We start from the raw sequence: 20,538 nt of genomic DNA, 5'->3' as shown, positions 1-20,538 counted from the left end.
AGACCGTCACAGCTGAGCCGAGGAGGATTTTTTTTTTCCTCCTTCAGTACGTCTTTAGCTGATTGTTAACCCTTCACTCTCCACATGAAATAATAAAATAATAAAGCAGCCTAGATTTTCTTTTGATAGTCACTGGACAGGAGAGATCTCACAGGAAAAAGCAGCAATTATGTATGATAGATAGATAGATAGATAGATAGATAGATAGATAGATAGATAGATAGATTATTCTTTAGACTGTATTGGACAACAATTAATCAATGTTCAAAGCTGTCTTTGATCAACTTTCCTGTTAACTTATCAATTAGCTACTTGTCAATTACAATGTCCACCCCAAACATACAGGCCTCGATGAACCTGTGTTGACCTATTTTCACCCTGATTTTACCAAAACGGTCCACAAACAGGGAGTTGATCAGTGCAATAGTGTGGTGCTTCAAATGGAAGTCTTGAACAGCAGCGTAATACTTAACACTAATTGCAGACTACAGCCCCACCAGGGCTGAAGTAGTATTCTAGGCTACCATAGCCTGTACTTTTTAATGACCTCAGTTGTATTCTGAACTGAAAAGCCCACAATTTAAATCTGAACACAACACTTTAAAAGCAAGCCTATGTTTTTTGCTAAACAGTGGCCACTGTGACTCCAAGTGGTAATTACAGGATAAATGGCAAATTCAATTTCCATAATAGTACCAAGATGCTATGGAAGCCCATTTCTGCCAGGTAAAGAAAAGAAAAATATGAAAACTTTGCCTTGATTAAAGAAAAAACACAAATATTCCCCAAATTATGAGATAAAATGTCATGATTTCAAGTTAAAAAGTCAAAAATATGAGATAAATGTTGACTTTGTATCTCAGTATCTCTCAATTATGACTTTTTAATCACATAATTTAGATTTCCTTTTTGATAATTTTGACTTTTTTTTAAATGTTGTAATTAGGACTTTGCTTAAGATTAGTTTGCTTTTTTTTCTTTAACGGGCAGAAATAGGCTTCCATAAGATTCTCTGACGTTACTGCCAAACAGAACCTTGTTTGTTTGCAAAGGGAAATCCAGGCTTTATCTTCCCTTTTTAAGAGGTATTTTAAGAGGCTGTTATCTGAACAGGAAAAGTCACATTACGTGAAGCTCATGATTCAGTATATAGAAGATCAAATGTGCTGTAATTGGCAATGAAAGCACCTACTGCTTCAAAAGCACCATATGTTTAGTTCTAGTTTAATTTCCGATCATTTTGTAAGAGCAGATGTCTCGTGTTTCAAAGAGTGAATACCAAATCTCAAAACCAAACTCAGCTCTTACATTTTCTTCCCTCTGTCTGATGCTATTTCTCCCCATTTTGATCACCAGGCCTTCCAGAGAGCAGCGTGCTGCCAGGTTTCATAGGCTCTTGGAGTTCTTATCAGAGGATTGAACCTCATCCTCAGTGATGGCTGATGGCTGCTGATACACCCCAAGGCTCGTTATGTCCCAGATTTTTTACATTCCCTAAAAAAACACACACACACACACACTCACACACACACAAACCACTGTACAATTCTGCATGAGGGAGTGTCTTTGTGTCTTTTTGACAGTCAGTATCTCTTTCTTCCAGTCACCTCTGAACACACACTCACACACACACCGATTGCAGATCTAACAGTACAAAATCCATTCTCTTGTGAAATACAACTGTGGAAAATCATTATTTGCAGGCTCACAAGCAGGGATAATCAGCTCTATAACTGGTGCAGCTTTAACAATCAGGTTTTTTCCTTTTTAAAAATTGCTCACAGTATATTTGCAGAGGCGATGGGGTTGTTAATCAGTACCGCACAGTAAACCCTGAACCCAAGAAAATCTGGGACGCTGTGTAAAATGTTAACGAAAAGACAATGACAATGATTTGTAGTTTTGGACCTATTTATAGTTTATAGTTTAGTTTTTTTGCACAAAGACAAGTTATTTAATGTTTAAACAGATTCACTTAATAGGTTTTTTTTGCAAGAAATACACTAATTTGGATTTTGATGCTGCAACATGTTCCAAAAACATTGGGACAGCGGCATGTTTGCCACTGTGATACTGTGTGACACTTTTTCTTTTAATAAGTCAGAAAGTATTTGGGAACGGAGGATACTATTTGTTTAGTTTGTTAAGTTTTTGAAAGTGAAATTCTCTCCCATTTTTGCTTGATGCACAACTTAGGCTGCACAGCAGTCCGAGGGTTTCCTTGTCATATTTTACACTTCAGAATGCACATCACATTTTCAATGGGAAACAGGTGTGTATGAGCCAAAGCCATTCTGTTGTGCCAAATGTGGCTTGGTATTGTCTTGCAGCAATAAGCAGGGATGTCCCTAAAACATATGTCATCTGTATGGAAGCATCTGTTGCTCCAAAACCTGAATGTAACCTTCAGTGTTAATGGTGCCTTTACTGTTGTGCAAGTAAGTCATTCCATGGGCACTAGCACACCCCATACCATCACAGATACGTCCATGATTTCCAAAAACAATTTTGAAATGTGGACGCATTTCAGCACAGAACACTTTTCCACTGCGCGTCAGTCCATCTCAGAGAAGTCGGCGGCATTTCTGAATGTTGATGATATATGGTTTTTGCTTTGCAGTGTTACAATAACAAGTCTTTTTCACATTTGAGCTTCTGTCACCTGAACCCTGACCTATTACCCTGCATGTGTTCCTGGCAGTCTCCCTATCTATATCTATAAGTCACTGCTGCCTATTTTGTCTGCATTTGGGTCTCCTGAGCTTGAAAGTACAAACTGACCAGTCATGGAGCCAGCAGACGCTCAATTTCATGAAGCACATGACCTTTCAACCTTTTATTTTTGAGGGAGGCCTCGTGTAATGAACACAGAGAGGCAGCTCTGTCTGTGGAACGCAGGGTGGTGTCTTCTATAAGCCCTGGGTGAGGAATTTGTTAACTGTGTGGACCACAGCCTTCCTCACCTCCTCTGCACCACAGTCTGCTTCCCAGCTAGCTAGCTTCCAGCATGTTAGCACCCAGCTGGCTTGTTCCCAGCATGCTGGCCTCCAGCATTCACTTTGGCCTGCTAGCATCTATCCGATCTGATTCCTTATTCCCAGTTGGTGGCCTGACCGACAGCCCAAGCTGACTTCTGCTCCTGGTTCCCCGTTGCCAATCTGGTTAACTCTTGTTCCTGGTCCCCAGTCTGCAGTCTGGGCAACACGTGTTGCTGGTCCATAGTTAGCAATAATTTGCTGTGTTTCAGCGGTCCTCAGTTCCTGTGCCGTATCATTATTCAGAGGCAGCCTCCTGTTTCCCTGACTCCACAGACTTCCCTGCTGGCTCCAGTTTTCCAGCCCTGTCGCCAGTGTAGGGACACATGCCTCTCGTCTGAACTATTAATTGAGGCCTTGTTTCTCTGGGAGGTAAACATCTTTTATAGCATAACTTACCCTGTGACCCCTTGTACCAGGCTCCCTCCAGTCTCCGATTTCCTCTAGCTGGGCCAAGGAACTTAATTAATAAAGATATCACTTTAGATGCTTGACTGACATGCTAGTTCCTCTATCGCAAACTGAATTTACCACTCAACCAGAGACACTCACACTCCCTCCTTAAAGGGTCAAGCTAGGTTCCGTTGATCACAATTGAAACCACACTTGCGAAGCATCAGAGGACTCGAGGACTTCCTTGTGACAAGCCTCCAGAGTGGTCCAGCCCACATCACTGGCCACCAGATCATCCTCAGGAGGGACTCCCTACGTCCAGTCATCCTCATGCCCATCCTCCATCTGCTCCACCCTACTTGTCATCCTTCTGCCTTCCAACCAGGAAGCAGGGCTCAAGGATACTGCAGGATGACTAAACCGGTGGCGCTGCACTGGAGGACGTCCTGGAGGCCGACAATGTCGGCTGGACCACTCAGGAGGCCGGCTAGAAAGCTTTCAAACCTCTCTGTTCCCACGCAAGTAAGATTTGAAGCAACACCACTATTACAAACAGTTTCAAGAGTATGTTTCGGTTTCAGACACCTGGGCTAAAAAGAGAAGAGAAAAAACTGCGACTGCAAGCTGATTGGTTGCTTTTTAATAGCTAATGATTTTGTATGCTGTCGAAAATCTGTAATCAAACATGGCAGATAGATGTCACTGCATAGTGTCGACCAGCACAAGCCCAAGGTGAACATTCACACTGCCAGATGGCCCCAGTTATGCCACTTTCCCCTCATGCATGTTAATGTTATGGCAGTTTTCCAGTGTCGGTGTCATATGGGAACGATGGAGAAGAAGTCGGTGCTCCATAAGACTCGCCCGCAGCTTACTGTACTTATCCACAGTTCCAGAGATCTGCCACCATAAAAAAGAATCACAGCAGCAATATTTTCAGATAAAAACGATAGTGTGACTGTGCTATGTAGGTACCAAGGCAATTCTGTCTTAGATTAGATCAGGATTTAAGGCCTTCCGTGTACGCAATTACTTGGATATATTTGATTTTGTTCTTTCATCCAGTGGCTCACAGCTGGACAGCAGAGATAACTGTTAAATAAGTGTCCTGCAGTGCAATGAAACAGCAGCTTTGCGGTTGGTTATAGAGGCAACTAACAAGGCAAAACTGCTGAAAAAAAACTCTGGGAACTCAGCTACAGATGGTTCACAAAACAAGGCCCCAGGTAGGTTTTAAGTTTTTCATTTTCATCTCATCATAGAATTAAAAAAAGGACTAAAAATCCAGCAGAGAAGCGACATTTAAGGGCAGAGAACTGCACACAGCTTATAGATATCAACACTTCCTCAGACCAAACAGCTTTATCCTCATCCCACCAGAAGGCTGCGGGGAGCCTCACCACTGGCTGAGAGCAGATATTTAATCATGCCCAGATCTGGGCCAGGTTTCTGAAGATGTTTGTAGCCAAAGGGGGGGTTGTCTTTATCTCTCTGTGAAGGAGAGCTGCTGGTCCACTCTCTTTAGGATTCTTTCTCTGCTCAGCCCTGAGAGAAAGCAGCAGAGAAGGAAAAGGAGGTTCTGCTGTGATTTAATGTCACACCAGAATTATCCATCCTGTCCAAAATGAGCTATAACCTTGTGCAAAAGGATTACCTGTCTTGATCATTACCGTGAAAAGTAATGAAATTGAGAAAGGAACCACAGACTTGTTATCCCTTGAGGCGTCCGTTTTCCATGTGGACTAAACCAGATGGAAGGTGATGGTGGTTCAACACTCCACACTGATACGTCTCATTTACTTTAAACAGAGAGGGAACCTAAAAAGAGCAGTGACAGTGGATTAACACAGACACTTAATGAAAAAAAATGCAAAGCTGTGAAGATATCCATGAGGATTAATTAGCGGATGGATGGGTCCCAGTCATTCATTTCATTACACTTTTTAGTGATCAGTTTGGAAAAATGCTGTGATCTCATCGGACCACGAGTGCTGTTCAGCACCACAGACAGCGACAGTCTAAGCTGCTGCACTCATCTGGAAACATCAACTTCTCAGGTTGTTTGGGGCGCATACACAACACACAGCACTTACATCGATTATATACTGAGACATTCTACTTCGTATTGTTTAAATTTCCTCTTTTGCAGTGCCTTGCTTCCAAGGGTAAAATCACAAAGTGAAAACTTTATTGTTCCATCCAGTACTGTGCTTAAATAATATAATATATACACACAATATATCAACAAAAGATCAGAATAATGTGCAAATGTTAGATAAGGTCCAAATACTGAACATGGTATAGATATGAAAAGGGTGCAGGGGAAACGTGGAGGTAAGCTGTGAACAACATCAGAGCTGTAGTCTGTCAGGAACCCCGGCGTCGTCCTTGTTCAGGATTCTGATGGCCCGAGGGAAGAAGCTCCAGTTTAGCCTCTCAGTTCTGGTCCTATGACTGAGTTAGCACTTCACTGACTGCAACAGTTCAACGGTGCTGTGCAACAGTTTGGACGGTGCTGGTCCTGTAGTGCCCCTTGGTACTTTTGGCTAACCACACCACTCTCTGCAGGCCCCTGCAGACCTGCTGGGTACTGCTGCCATAACAGGTTTTTACTCAACATGGATGTTTATATGGAAATTATTATTTTAAATTGCAGTGCCGTGGTTGGCCACTGGAGCAAAGGCTGTCTTGTAGCACCTTTTTGGACTGTCTTCTTTCCCATGATGCGTCCCTTAGAAAAGCTAATGGAACGAGATGTGCATTTGCCAAACCAGCCAGTAAGTCCTTGTCCTTTAAAGGGGCACTATGCAGTTTTGGAGAAGAAATTCAGAATTTTAATATTTACAATATTAATGAGGTAATAATACAAAATATTTATTTCTTCCATAAGTGAATAAACAAGCTGTTCTCAGAGGAAAATAAGGTCCCCAGAACACTGTTTGAAGCTAGAAAGGTGGCAGGGTCCGCCAAATATAAACAAAGTAGAACAGTATGTGATTGTGTTGTCCTTTAAGATCAGTTTGTTTATTCAGTCATGAAAATGAAGAGAGTTTGTTTATTTAGTTTGTTTAGACATGAAAAAAAGATCTTTCTCTACTGGTTAAAAATTCTTCCTGAAAAACAACATAGTGCAGCTTTAAGCCTTTTCTCTTTTGAAACCAAACATATTGTTAGAAAACACTTATGATAAGGCATAGATGGCATGTTTTTGTTTTTGAATAGGGAAAGAGCTCATTGCTGTCCCCTTGTGACATTATTGAGCGGTGCACGAGAAGAAGCCAAAAATTATTGTTTTCTTTTTTTTTTTACCTTTTTAAACAAGTCCCCATCTACCTCAGTTGTTTAGGAGAATGCTGCAACACTGTTTTGCTGTGAAGCAAAGGGAACTGTGAAAAAATGTTTTGTGAACAAAACTTCACCTGACTTTCCATCGACGTAAAGGTGGGTGAGTAGCTGATGGGTAAACTTTTACTTTAAGTCCAAAATCCATGGTACTGTAGGCTACATACTAATTGTATACATTTTGTAGTATACACAATTAATGATATATGTATATATATATATATATTTGTACTAACTGGAAATGCAACACAAAGTCCCTCTGTAATCTTTGACATGCTGTTAGAAGCAGAGACTGAAAACTAAATGAAGCCTTAACATCTGACATGTAAGAGTTGGCTGCTGAACATCAAACATTTGAATGCAGGACCTGACCCAGATTCTCAAATAAACTCATTTTCAGCATAGACGTTTGTTTTCTGGCTCCTGACAACAGAATCAGGCAATCAGGCAATCAACAGGATATTTGATTGCTTACTATTTTGACAGATCGGTTGTTTGAGTCATTTTTTCAAGCAAGAAATTCTCTGGTTTCATCTTCTTAAATGTGACGATTGTACATTTGTAAATACTGTATCTTTGGGCTTAGGGGTATTTTTTAACTCACCACCTTGGGCTCTGGGAATTTTATTAGAAGTTCCTGACATTTTATAGACTAAATAAATAATAAAAGTAAAATAATAATAAAATAAAAATACTTTTTATTTTTTGTTTAATCATTAATCAAAATCATCATCTATCTATCCCTGTGATAATGGGTATGCTACTAGTGACAACCAGTAGTCTGTAGCTTCTTCTTGGCAGGAAGCGGCAACCTCAAACTTTAAATACTGAAATTTAAAGAAGATGACAAAACAACAGGAAGCTCTAAGTAATCCTTTATGCATCAATACATAAATCTCAACATATATTTCTGTAGAAAACAACATATTTACATTTGTACAGATGCTTTTTTTTTTTACAGTACATACAGCATTTACATATAAATATAGAGTGATACACAGCAGTAAAGTCAGTGCTGTACATTTTTGCAGTTTTTAATTTCATAAAATGATTTAATTTCTTCATGCTCAGTTTGACGTGCTGCACCAGCTGGTCTGGTTTCATATCTTGTTAATGAGTGCGATGTTTCCTACCCTCCATTACATTAGAACAGTAAAACATTTTCAAGTCCCAAACACCTGATGAAGAGACAGTTTGAGCTGGAAATGCTTTCTAATATAGTGGGGAAAAATAAAGGAGGGTTTCAAAGTGTCCTTGGGGGACATAAATCACAATTACAGTTCCGGGACTCTGCAGCTGACGAGGAAAGATGTTTGCGTCTTTGCACATTAAATTACACCGACATAATAGAAGCACAAAGTTTGGAGGGTAAGCTGAAGGTTTGTGAATTATATGAAGGCGTTGCTGCCCTCATAGAGCTGCTTGAGATGATATGTCTTTGGTAATTTGGTCCTGAAACCAGCCAAATTGGAATGGTCCTGGGTCACATAATGACAAGATAAGACACAACAGATCCGTCCCAAAACCCACTGGTCTTTAGCACTTATTGAGAGCACGTCATGCACCACCAGGTAGCAGGTCAGTGTGTTCCACGTGTCAAAAATTAAATAAAATGAAAATGTCAACACACAATTCACACAAACCACACTTGCACACTATTCTAGTGGAGTACTCAGTGGTCAATGTTTCCCATAATTTACCACAGTCTAACACCAGTCCAGTTGTTGGCAGTAACACAGACTTTAGTTAGTTTTAGGACTGACAAGAATCAGTTTAAAAAGTAAGATTCAGCCTGGATATTATTCATGTCCAAACAATACACAGTTGCAGCTGAACCTCCAGAGATGGTTCACTCAGTTGAATCATCTTGATGAGACTAATAAATAACGTATATACAATAAAGTATATCTGACTTCAGAGCTGCAGCGATTGGCTGATTAATCACCAACTATTTTGACAATCAATCGCTTCAGTCACGTTTCAAACATTTGCCGCTTCCAGCTTATTAAAAGAGTCTTTGGGTTTTGCACTTTGGAAATTGTGATGATAATTTTCACAATGATTTTACCGTTTTATAGACTAAACAGTTAATCATGAAAATAACTAATATCAAATATATACTTGTGTGATTTTCTAAATACGAACCATTCAAATAACGGCTTGTTCTGTCCGTTTTATGTACAGTCGGCTGGTCATCTGAATATAACTGTAATGCTGTATGGCTGATTCTACCTAATTGTCCTTTATAAAACCAGCCTGATGTGTGTTGTAATGAATGAACTTCTCTTGGCAGCTGAAGTACAACACACAGGCAGGGACTTGGCTTCTCACAGAAAGGTTGAGCGATGGGACAAAGGACTTCCCAGGATCCCACATGGCCCTGGATCTGAAGCTGACTAATTTCCTTTTTGGCTGTTATTTGGTGCCACAGCGCCCCTCTGTGGACAGTGTACGTCAAATCCATCCGATTGTCCTTCATCACTATCATTTCACACATTCCTGTCCACTCAGATTGTTCAGTTTGCATAAAGCAGCAGGAATCTGTCAGAAACAGAGCAGGTGTCTGATTCCTTCAGGTTTGTGGTCCGTCAGAGAGTTTGCTAGATTTTCAGAACAGGTTTATATTTGTCCAAACTTAAATCGTCCCTTAATAACTGACGTGTATTCACAGCAAGTGATGTCTTCAGTGCACAATAGATGATGATGATGGGAGAGCTTATTGAGTTAAGATAGGAGTCTAGTTTGTCTCAGAGTAAGTTCAATAATGTTCCACTAAATGTTGACTGATAATGGATTTTGTTTGATATGGGTTGCACACAAAATAGCTGTCTTTATGGAGCATTCTGGTGCAGCAACAGTTTTCTTTTCCACAGTGAGAGGTATGAGCTGTCACAGTTTCAATGACAGTTATTTAACCTGCATAAGTGAGTTTATCTCCACTCGTCTTTGACGAAGGTGGATTTCAGTTGCAGATACGTCCCTGGCTCCCTGTTCTTCTTTGGTTCCAGTTGTATTTGTGCACACTGACTGTGACGATCAGGAGCTCTGTAGGTTTGTGTAGGGCTTCTGCAGGCAGAGCGAGCCGTGGTGAGGAAGAGGATTGCTGTAGTAGTGTTCGATCAGAACTGACAGTGTGGGGAAGGTCACTTCACTGTCCAGGAAAACTTGGTCCTCCTGTCAGAGTGAATGGTACATGTTACATTATTCATAATTTGAACACAGAGAATTTCATTTTATTTACATATATAGTCAAAATTCAATGGGGACCAGCCGGTTTCTCACCTCTTGAAACAATCTGTAGTTTCTGGCTTTGCATATACTGACATCCCACACCACCAGCACCTGCAAACACACCAACATGATTTTATTAGGCTTTTTTTTTTATTATCATTACATCTAATACTTCATTTCTCAATTTATTAAATGACTTTTTGGCTTGTAAAAAAATCTAAAAATAGTGAGAAACGTTTAATCAAACTTAAAAAATAAAAAAATATGAATAAAATGTTAACAATTATCAAAATAGGTGCCAATAATTTTCTGTCAATCTGCTTATCGACTAATTGTATCAGCAGCTCTTTTATATTTTTTGAGCTGTGTGATTTCTGACAAAGCATCATATTTTATCAGCACTTCATATGTTTTGTATGGGAAAAAAATCCATTTGTAAACCAGTAACTAAAGCTGTGAAATAATCGTAGCGAAGTAAAAAGCATATTTCTCTCTTAACTGTGGTGGAGTATAAAACAAAATACTCAAGTAAAGTACAAGTACCTCAAATGTGTATTGAACCACATTCCTTTAGTAAATGTAAATCTGTGAATGTTAGCAACTCCACTTCCTGTGTGCCAACGTCATTTTGAAGTCACTGAAACCAGCAGCAGCTTTTTATTCTTTACCTTTGAGGTTTTGGTTCCTGAGTTGCGGATACAGTACAGTCCGTCTTGTGGAGGGTCTGGGCTCTCTTTGAATAACCTGCAGGTGCAAACATCACAGGTTACAGGTCATCTCCTATCACAGACAAGCTGAATATTGGTATTACATGTCGTGACTGACTGCTCCAAATAAGAAAGACTGAACAAGAGCACATGTAACAGATGTGTTTTCTCTCTTCCCCAGTGTGTTAAATTTAATAAAAAAGGAAATAACAAAGACAATGTCAATAAATAATTGTACAAAACGAAGCAGAAAGACAAAGCAGTTTTCTTTGCTACCACTAGAGGGCAGGAACAATGTGCAAGGCAGCGTGGCTGTGGCCAGCTGAAGGAATATTTAGTTACAGCACCACAGTTCTATAAGAAGTGTCTTACTTTTCCACGAAGCTGGTTTCAGTCGTGTCGATGTACACAGAGTCAGGCAGCTGCATCTGCAGAGAGAAACACCTGGTTAAACACAATCCAAGCAACGTGTTTATTCAAGCACTCGTATTAAACATTAACTCAGAAATAACAAAAAAATGTTAATTAAGTTGGTTAATGTAACCTAAAGATTTATGGCTGCTGAAAAGAAAATGATATCACTCACATACACATGTATGTTACATACATTTAAACTCATGACCTAAAGTGTGTATGACATGAGGGTTATTTACAGACATAGGCTTTGAAATTTCTTATTTTAGTAGGTGCTTTTAAAATGTGAGGTCTTTTCCTTTATGCTCAAATACATTTTTGTATTTCTGTTTCTTTATCTTCATGATTTACAATCTGGATAAATCTTGATGTTCCATCCTCTAAACAGGAGAGTAATATGTTGACAAAGTTTTTTGGATGCCAACACACGCATACAGTACATATCCCATTTGTAATGAAGCATGAATTTGTTTCTACAATTGGTGAAGGATGGAGTGAGGTTCACGAAGGCTGGAATACAAATGGAAATGGGTCTGAGACAAGAAAAACACTGGTGTATAAAAGAAACGACCAGACTCACTTTATGTCTGATTCTATGGATATTCTCATGATTTAAAAGTTAATTCATGTTTCTGTTCTGAACCACCGTCCCTGTGGCTCATGTATATCAATTCTGTGCTTTTTCACAGCTGCTCTGTTCTTTGATACATGCACAGAAATACATCTTATCTCATTTGCTCCTGACAAACTGCTGCAGTATGAGTAACCTCTCAGGCAATTTTCCTGTAATATCCTGTGTTCCAAATCATACTTTTTATTTTTTACTTTTAGTACTTTCTGCAGATGGATGCAGTACACATACAATTGGGACACACTGCTTCGTCATAACAAAGCTGTCTGTAGTTCAACATTTTAAGTAAAAGGAAAAGTATGCGATTTGGAATTCAGCTCTGGCTGGATCAGTCGATGTGACCTATCCTCCGCTGAGCAGAGGATTGTGGGTTAGCAGCCAGAAAAGCTTGCTGGCTTGCACACTGCAAAATGTAACTGCGTTTGATATACTGTGTATTGGCTCATGTCAGTCTCTCTTACGTTCTCATAGTCGTCATCAGAATCGCCTTCTTCGCTGTGTTTGGACGGGTCTCGTTTCCTCCTGAAGTCTGTGGGCGTCTCCTCTCCCAACGAACGGAAGCTCTGGCCGTCTGGAGATGCTCTTCTGGGAGGAAAACACTTCTTAGTGACGGAGCTTCAACCAGATTCACAGTGTATTTTTCTTCAGGACATGTTTCTGCTGTTGCTTTAAGTATTCTGTGTTGAATGTTTTGTGTGCATGTGTCCAACTTACTGGAGCGGGTTCCCTGGTTGCTTGGACTTGGCTGCAGGCAGCGGTGGTTTGGCTGTTGGCGGCGGAGGTTTGGGTATTGTAGGCTTATTGTGTAGTCCAGTTCTAAGTAGAGGAGAGTGCGGAGGGTGACCAGGCAGTGGTGGGGAGAGCGTCTGGCTGAGGGACAGGGCGTTTGACACCACAGGTCTGTGGGGGGGCCCTCCAATATTCACAGGATGAGGAGGCGGCAGGCTCGGCTTGCTGCGATGGTTGCCCATCACCCCGTGGTGGTTGTTGCCCAGCGACTGGCTCCCTCCAGTATTAAGGCCGAAGTGGGCGGGGCCATTTACCACCAATAGAGACTCTAATTGGTCACAGATGGGCAGAGTGGCGGGGGATTGGACCACTGGTAGGATCCTCCTGTCGTTCCCTGGCACCCCCAAGGTTGTCGCCCTGCTCTGAAGAGTTCTCTTTGCATTGGGGGGAGGAGGAGGCGGGGGGGTGGAAGAGAAGGTCTTGTGCAGGTGGGGGGCGAAGGGGAGAGGTGGAGGCGGCCCTTTGTTGAGGTCCTTCAGTATGGAGGGAGGAGGGAAAGAGGGCGGGGGTTTCTTGGGGAGAGCACTGGTTGGGATTCTGTGTTGCAGCGGGACGGGAGGAGCGGGACCTTTGTGGAAACCTGCACTGGAGTCCTGGCGGAGCTGGAACGCTGCCGGCACCGGGGGAGGAGGGTAGGAGGGGGGCGGCCCCGTCGGTCGACCTGAAGAGGTACAGTCACTGTCCGGCTTCAGATAGTCTTCCTCATCGTCATCATCATCATCCTCACCGTAATCTAAACACAGGATGTAGATAAACCACAGATTAGGAACACAGTACTCTGACGTGTGTGTTATCTGTATGTATTCACTGAGGGGTTCTTACCGTCCTCTGCGTTATCGATGGGGTGTTTGATATCCATGGGCTTCTCAATCGTGCCATAGAAACTGTCTGTGTCTGAATCTGAGTCACTATGGCAACAAAAAAAAAAAATCTCATCGTGAATACAAAGACAGATAGAAATTTGCAAATGACATGTTTTAAGTGGTAACTATTGAAATGTTTTTGTATGACAGTAATAGCTTGCAGATATTGACAGAAGTTGAATGTCGATAGCTAAGATGTCATCTGAAGCCTTTTAGCCACTAGCCTGTCTGCCAGAAGCTGCTACTGCTGTCAGCTTATCAGCTTTTTAAGCTAGTTAGTTAGCTAAGCTTCCACTATCATGATTGCTGCCGCCATGAATTAATTTACAAAAGAGAACAGTGTAACTTCTATTCTTTATTATGCTGTTCATTGTGTTATTTGCTACCCCAGTCTTAGCTTTTGGCTAGCTCCCGGCTACACGTAGCCTAATCCGAATACTTTTGGGCTCCTTTAGCTCCGACATTTAGATTGAACTCAATGAGACTCACACACCTCACAGACATTAATGTTAGTTATGGCCTACAAAAATGATTTGTTTCACCAGTACTACAGGATTTTATTTGGACTTTCTGACTTTTTTTGACTGACTTTGTTTTCATACGCAATTGTGAGTCTGCAAAGTTCTCAGACAGATGTTAAAGGAAGTTGGCGAAGGAGAAGTGTACGTGTTTACAATGACAGAGAATGACAGAGCTCTTATGTAAACATCTCCGATACCATATATTTATATATATATATAGTTATTTTTCACTTTTTTGATACTTTCAACACAACTATAATTTATATATTAAGGACATTCTGTATCACAAACTACATGACACTAGAGTCTACATTGTGTTGTGAACTATGATGTGATTTGCTGACGTTACCTTGGAAGGTGGCTCTCTTTTCTGTCGTTATAGTGATCTATCTCCTTCCGCAGGTATCGCATCCATTTCTGTAAAAAAAACATAGTTGGTGTTTGTTGAATGAAAGCATAAAAGTTAGTATTTGTGAATATACAGCATGTGTGTGTGTGTGTGTGTGTGTGTGTGTGTGTGTGTGTGTGTGTTGTTCTCACCCTCCTCTCGTCCTCGCTGGCTGCAGAGAAAAACCAGGTCCTGTGTTTCTTGCTGAAGTGAACGATCTTAAAAGGAAACACGTTACTGGACGTCGTCTCCTCGGCTGCTCTCATCACTCTGTGGAAAACCGAAATGTGTTATACTATGTGTTATTACATTTCTCTATCTATAAAGGGATACGTACAGATTTTAACTGTGTGAGTGAGCATGCATTCATCCTTGTGATAATAAGGCGAGAATTTTGAACCTCTACTTGTGACTTGTGAGCTACTGACACCTTTAGGTGACATGAGTACAACCACAGCCTGGTGATATATTGAGCGAATGACCTATTACACATATAAACGCACTTTGTCATTTGCTATGTTGGTATGAGCAGATTCTGCTGCTGAGTCAAATGTCATTTCGTTCTGCTCTTTAATCTGCCGTTCATGCATACAGGCTCAAACGCTGTACATGCAACAACATGCCCAGCGGTGGGGAAGTTAGCTTTGCATGCTACCAATTACTTCACAATGGAAGATGTTACAGTAGAGCAAAGTTCCCCTAGGAGAAATCTAGTTAGGTTAACTAATACTACTTAGAAAAAGTAGTTCACACTACTTGAAAAGAACCCAAACACCCCCAGCTATTAATGGGAAAGTACAAGGAACGTTAGCTTCAGTTTCGTATACAATGTCCGTCAGTCACACACCTGCCTTCCAGAAACTACAGTCCAGGTGTGGGTAATGCACCAAGCAGGATTACTCAACTGGCAAGGTAACTTCTCTGTTAATACACAGCAATCATCAACACTTATGAGTTTGACCAACGGACACCTAATATATTCCCTTTTTCCTTTGCATTTATGGCCCTAAATTGTAGTTCCAGCTGTTAACATATGGATATGAATGTGAATATGAACCTAGTTGAGCAAGCTACTGCAAAATGTTGTTTAACTACTAGTTCATTTGTATAAAGTTCACTATGTTTATATAGAAATGCAGGACGCTAAAATGCAAACAAACCCTGCGATTCTCAGGATTCAGACAAACACCTGAAGGTAATAAACGTGTGAAGTCAACTCAATTCAAAATATATTTAAAGCAGGTACAGTCACAAACAAGATGTGTCGATGCACACTTGATTGATACAGTGGACTGTTATGCAGGTTTACAGTAGTAACCACAGTATACACTTGGTTAGCATACTGTGAGTCTGGAAGTACGCTAGAAACAACATTGCTTCTTGAGGACTCTGCGGCTGAAGAATTGTCACTGACCTGTTGTAGCCGTTGAGAGAAAACGCCCCCTGTGGTGCAGGAGAGGTACTGGTCTTAAAGTAGTACACACAGCCCTTGTGGATGATGGTGTACCTCAGAGGCCCTGGACGACAGGAAACAGATATTAATAATGGTTTCATCCATACACCTGTATTATGGAACTGAGCATGGGCAGAAATACAACTGAGTGCAAACACGTTTGACTGAGGTGTGTTCAAGTTTCTGGATCAATAAGGAACTCACATTTCATGAGGCTGAACTGGCTGCCTCCCTTCTTATGGAGGTATCCTGCGGTGGAAACTCCTCCTGGCATGGTGAGGAGGTTCTGAGCCCCAATGGCTCGCATCGGCACCGGCCAGCACACCTCTGGTGACGACATGGTTCTGCCAGGAGAGAAGAGGAGAGGATGTTATTATAATTAATCACTAGAAAACCTTTTGGTTGTACTTTTAGGGATCAAGGGGACAAAATATTTGAAGATCCAGAAAGGATTTAAACCCAGAACCTGTCTGTTCTGCGCTACATCAGCTCTCACACAGAGAGCCTACAGTAGTACCTTCATAAATGACAAAGTGCAAACTTACTTTTCATTTTAGACCCTGTGCAGCTGTGTACTGTATACTTATTCTGGGCCGTCCCACACGGAATTATAGCATAATTGAAACTTGGTGAAATCTTTGGTTCCCAATCCAAAGTCCTGGGTCCAAGATCACACAGTGCAACACATCCACTGAGGGCCAAAACCAAACCAAACAATTTAAAAAATCTGTTATGCTGCTTCGAGCCACAGCTGCTCCGACCATGACCACACAATCTCTCCCTCTCTCTCTCACACACACACAAACACACACAAAACTGACCACTGAAATTTTTGAAACGATGCAAAATGTCAGAAATGTAGCATAAATGATACACACGTCAGGTGTTTAACCTGACTGTTTTCTGAATGTTTGACTCGTTGACTAGTCTAAATGTAAACTTATGTTTACATGTCATGGAAGAAGTTGTTCTGAACATCCCTCGTTCTTCTACAGGGACCAACTACATTTCCACTGATACAGCAGGGGGTATTATTAACAGAGAGAGTTAACAAACAATGGCCGTACAGGTGCAATTAGGCTATTACAACTCATATTTACATTTCCTGTGAAGCAGCGACCTCTAGTGGCTGTAGTTATTAGGGCAGCAAAGGAGGAAGTCAGGTGACAGACTATAAATAGGGACAATGTCCGCATAGGGAGGAGGATGGAGTGGGTGGTTTGATCAACAAGCGCAGGACTTTCATCCAGAGAGCGCTGAGTCTTGTGTGAAACAAGAAAGTCGACTGTGAGTTTAAGCTTACTAACATCACCTACACAACATAGCTTAAGCCATGTTAAGTAATAAACTTACATCAACCCAAACCACAATGTTTTCCTGACCCTAACAAAGTACTTTTGCTGCCTAAACCTCACTGTGAGTGTACAACAAAGGTCCGGACCACCTGTTGCTGGTATGCTCCAATGGTCAGGTCACTTTGGAAACGTTCATATATCTCGTTTTGTGAGTCACCGGAAATAGACCCATTCAGGCCTTAAGTATGAGGATGTGGTGCTATTACCAGTTCATGTTCATGTGCACAGATGAACTACAGGAGTACTGCCCATGAGCAAAAAAATCAACATCAGTAAAGAAAAAGAAGAAAACACAAATACCAGCACAAAATACATCCAAGAGAAAACACTCTTTGGTGACTTTGGTTTTAAGTTTCAGTATCGCCAACAGGTTTTGGTTTGAAAACCCTAGTCTGCCCAGGTGTTGCCTACCTCCTCTTAAGCCTCCTGTTGATGCTCTGAACAGCAGCGCTCTCCCTCAGCCGGCTGACTGCGGAGGCTAACACTGTGGACGCTAATGCCGGCAGCAGGTCCATGACAGAGACGCCGAACAGACAGCCGACTGGACACGGACTTCTTTTCTTTCTGTCCTCGGCGGGTTCACTGTCGCGTCTCATCAGATCCAAACTAAGAGGGATTTGTCTGTCTGCTCTGTGCCTCCTCTGATCACACTCTCTTCTCATTTCACTCTCTGATGCTCCCTCAGCCTCTGCTGATCTCTCTGTCTATCTCTCTCACCCTCCCTCACACATAAACACACTCAGACTGAGATAGTGCACTTATGCAAACACATTCACACACATTTCTACATGAACACACAGACAGGAAACACATTATGTCCTGAGTCATTTTGATGGAGTTCAAGGCCTCATGTAATTGGTGTGTGTGTGTGTGTGTGTGTGAGAGAGAGAGAGAGAGCAGTAGTAAAAATAAACATCCCAAGTAAAGTTCTTCATCCTCTAATGTGTTTATGTGTAACTTCCAGTCTATCACCAGCATCTAGTTACCTCAGAGGGAGAGTCTGCGTGTCTACGTGTGTGTGTGTGTGTCTGTCTGTGTGTGTGCGTGTGTGTGTGTGTGTTAAGGAATGAAGAACTCCATGCAGCCACTTCTTGCCAATTTCAACTCCCTTTGTCTCGATAAAGACCTGCGGGAATGGTTGTTTGTCCACTCAGTGGAGTGAAACAAATCTGCCTTCTCCACACCTGTTTTACACATGTGCTGACTCTGAAATGACTGCAGTAAAAGGCAATTTACTAATAGCACTTCATGTCAAATTCAGTTCACTGGCTTGGCCTCAGTATGCTTCAGACTAACTAGGTTGTCTAAAGGCGAACAACTCTTCCGAACGGCCACACTTCACGCAAGGTGTCGTGACGGGGGTGAGATATGATGGCTCGTACATTGGGATAACAGTGAACACTTTCAGACAGTTCGTCCATGAAGGCATTCGTGTTATGAAGTTATTATAACTAAAATTCACTAGACCACGCCACTCTCCCTTGCTAATTTGCCACCTGAACCGATCTAATCAAACCACCTGGGTCTCATTAATGCAACACCATTTCACGGATGTCGGGACATTTTCCAGCCATATCAGTGTCGACAGAAGCAGGTAGGCCAAAGCATGAACTTGACCTAACCCTAACAAATTGTTTTTGGAGCCTAAACCTAAGCAGACCATAAACCAAGTCTGCCAACGTCTATTCTGGTGGCTGGTTTGGACATTAACAACTAACTAAATGGAAATCTCTTCATTAACTTTTGAAATGTCTCGGAACAAATTGTGGTAAAGAGGAAAATCTGGTCTGACTCATTTTGAGTCGAGCCTTCAGTTTTGCCCTTTTGGCAAAAAGTGCAATGTTGAGTCAGGCTTCAAGAATCAAACAGGGGAGAAAAAATAAGAAACATGGGTATGTGGACAGAGGGAGGGAGTGGGAACAGAAAGCTGATAAAAAAAAAAAAAAATGGCAGGCAAAAAACCTGCTGAGTAATCTGCAGGGTGGAGCTGCTGCTAGTTTGTGACCTCTGAGTGCACTGCTGGACTTCAAGAGGACCTACAAAGGCTATCATGGGGCTTGTTTGTCCAATTGTCCAACATGATGTTTTCTGATAATCAGCGGACACACACACACACACACACACACATATGCACAGTTAACTAAACGTCATCTCAGTCTGAGTGAGGTCAATGTTCGCCAGCTGTTTATCATCGAAACAAGGATTTCCTGAAGTCCTGGCCCAGCTGCAGCACAGCGGACGCGCGGCCGACAGACAAAACTGAAACAACACGACGGCACTCTGACTGTACACTCAGCATTTTCATGTTTTCTGTAGGAAGAGGCCTGAAAGTTTAGGCTTCAACTTTATTCCCTTTTCCACTGACAGAGGAGGAATGTCCGCTCAGGGGTCAGAACAGGACTAATGAAGGACGGTGGACACAGAGGCAGTGTCAGTCACATTCAAGATATTTCAACCTCTGTCACACGTACAAACTGACACTTCAACTGGTTGTTCAAGTCGCAAAATGTAGGCATTGTGTTGGGTGGTCCTGGAAAACAGGAGAAAAAGGTGATTCCAAATCCAGGCCCTCCAAAAAACAAAACATCAGGAAAAGAGGAAGGACATATTAGAAAGCCTTTATTGGCGTGGCTAAATTTTGACCATCAGGTCTTCATCAGGGCTCCCTTGATTCTTGATATTTTATTTTTGGTGTGCCTTTGGAAATCCACCTCAGTGTTCACACCAGCCTTTACCCTTTAAATGAAGCTTCAGCTGCTTTCATGGCACACATTCAAACTGCCTCTGAGGCGTAGTCTTTAAATCTATGTTCCAAATGCTTTCCACAACTACACTTCAACAGATTTCCACTGCTTTGGGCTCCCTTTCAGTGCTTCAACAAAAACTGCAGCTCCCCTCTGCTGCATCTGACAATGTTTCATGTTTTTATAATGAAAACAGTCTGAAATGATCATGAATAATGCAATACTGAGAAGAAACTAGTCATATTGTGAGGATTAAGCTTTAAGGAAACATTATGTAACTGCTTTTTTAAACATTAAAATAACCTCAAAATCATCATCATCAGTGTGTTGTAACAGGGTGAATGGTGTCTCTGTCTCAGCCACTCCGCCCCCCATCACTTGTTTCTGTAACTTCAGTGAGAGGGTAGGATCACAGCATTACATACATGTTGACTTCAAGTTTTCAACATATAACATTGTTATGATGTATCTGGTTTGTAGTTAGCACCTACATTACATCTGACAAATTGTAACAGACCTGGAATTCGTATTAATGACAGTGGTGTTGCCCTCAGAAACTGTGGGGGGCGCCAAATCGCACAAAATGCCAATTTCTGCACGATGTTGCATTCATTATGAGAAGAAGTTCTATTACAAGATAAGAAAAATTCCATATTTCGGTAACACTTTATA

At 41.5% G+C, this 20,538-nt stretch overlaps 1 protein-coding gene across 4 annotated transcripts in view; it reads right to left on the bottom strand.

Annotated features, from left to right (window-relative positions):
* Window positions 1-7,629: 7,629 nt before the first annotated feature.
* The window catches only part of sh3bp2 (SH3-domain binding protein 2), a 30,157-nt gene continuing 17,248 nt past the window's right edge, over window positions 7,630-20,538 (bottom strand). For 2 of the 4 annotated variants that reach the window (XM_084382511.1, XM_084382509.1), the window contains exons 2-12: window positions 15,972-16,111; window positions 15,729-15,831; window positions 14,467-14,584; window positions 14,276-14,343; window positions 13,365-13,450; window positions 12,468-13,275; window positions 12,215-12,338; window positions 11,081-11,136; window positions 10,670-10,745; window positions 10,053-10,112; window positions 7,630-9,944 (exon numbers count right to left, since the gene is read on the bottom strand). In XM_084382511.1, coding sequence (XP_084238637.1) covers window positions 9,807-9,944; window positions 10,053-10,112; window positions 10,670-10,745; window positions 11,081-11,136; window positions 12,215-12,338; window positions 12,468-13,275; window positions 13,365-13,450; window positions 14,276-14,343; window positions 14,467-14,584; window positions 15,729-15,831; window positions 15,972-16,107 — 1,773 coding nt within the window. In that variant the 5' untranslated portion in view covers window positions 16,108-16,111 and the 3' untranslated portion in view covers window positions 7,630-9,806. Of the gene's footprint in view, window positions 9,945-10,052; window positions 10,113-10,669; window positions 10,746-11,080; window positions 11,137-12,214; window positions 12,339-12,467; window positions 13,276-13,364; window positions 13,451-14,275; window positions 14,344-14,466; window positions 14,585-15,728; window positions 15,832-15,971; window positions 16,112-17,533; window positions 17,704-20,538 lie in introns of those variants that run through there. The other 2 variants (XM_084382508.1, XM_084382510.1) reach the window with 2 other exon arrangements.

The sequence above is a fragment of the Pagrus pagrus genome (genome assembly GCF_965226575.1).
Source record: "Pagrus pagrus genome assembly, chromosome: 19".
NCBI lineage: Eukaryota > Metazoa > Chordata > Actinopteri > Spariformes > Sparidae > Pagrus > Pagrus pagrus.
This window is presented reverse-complemented; position numbering and strand designations above follow the sequence as displayed.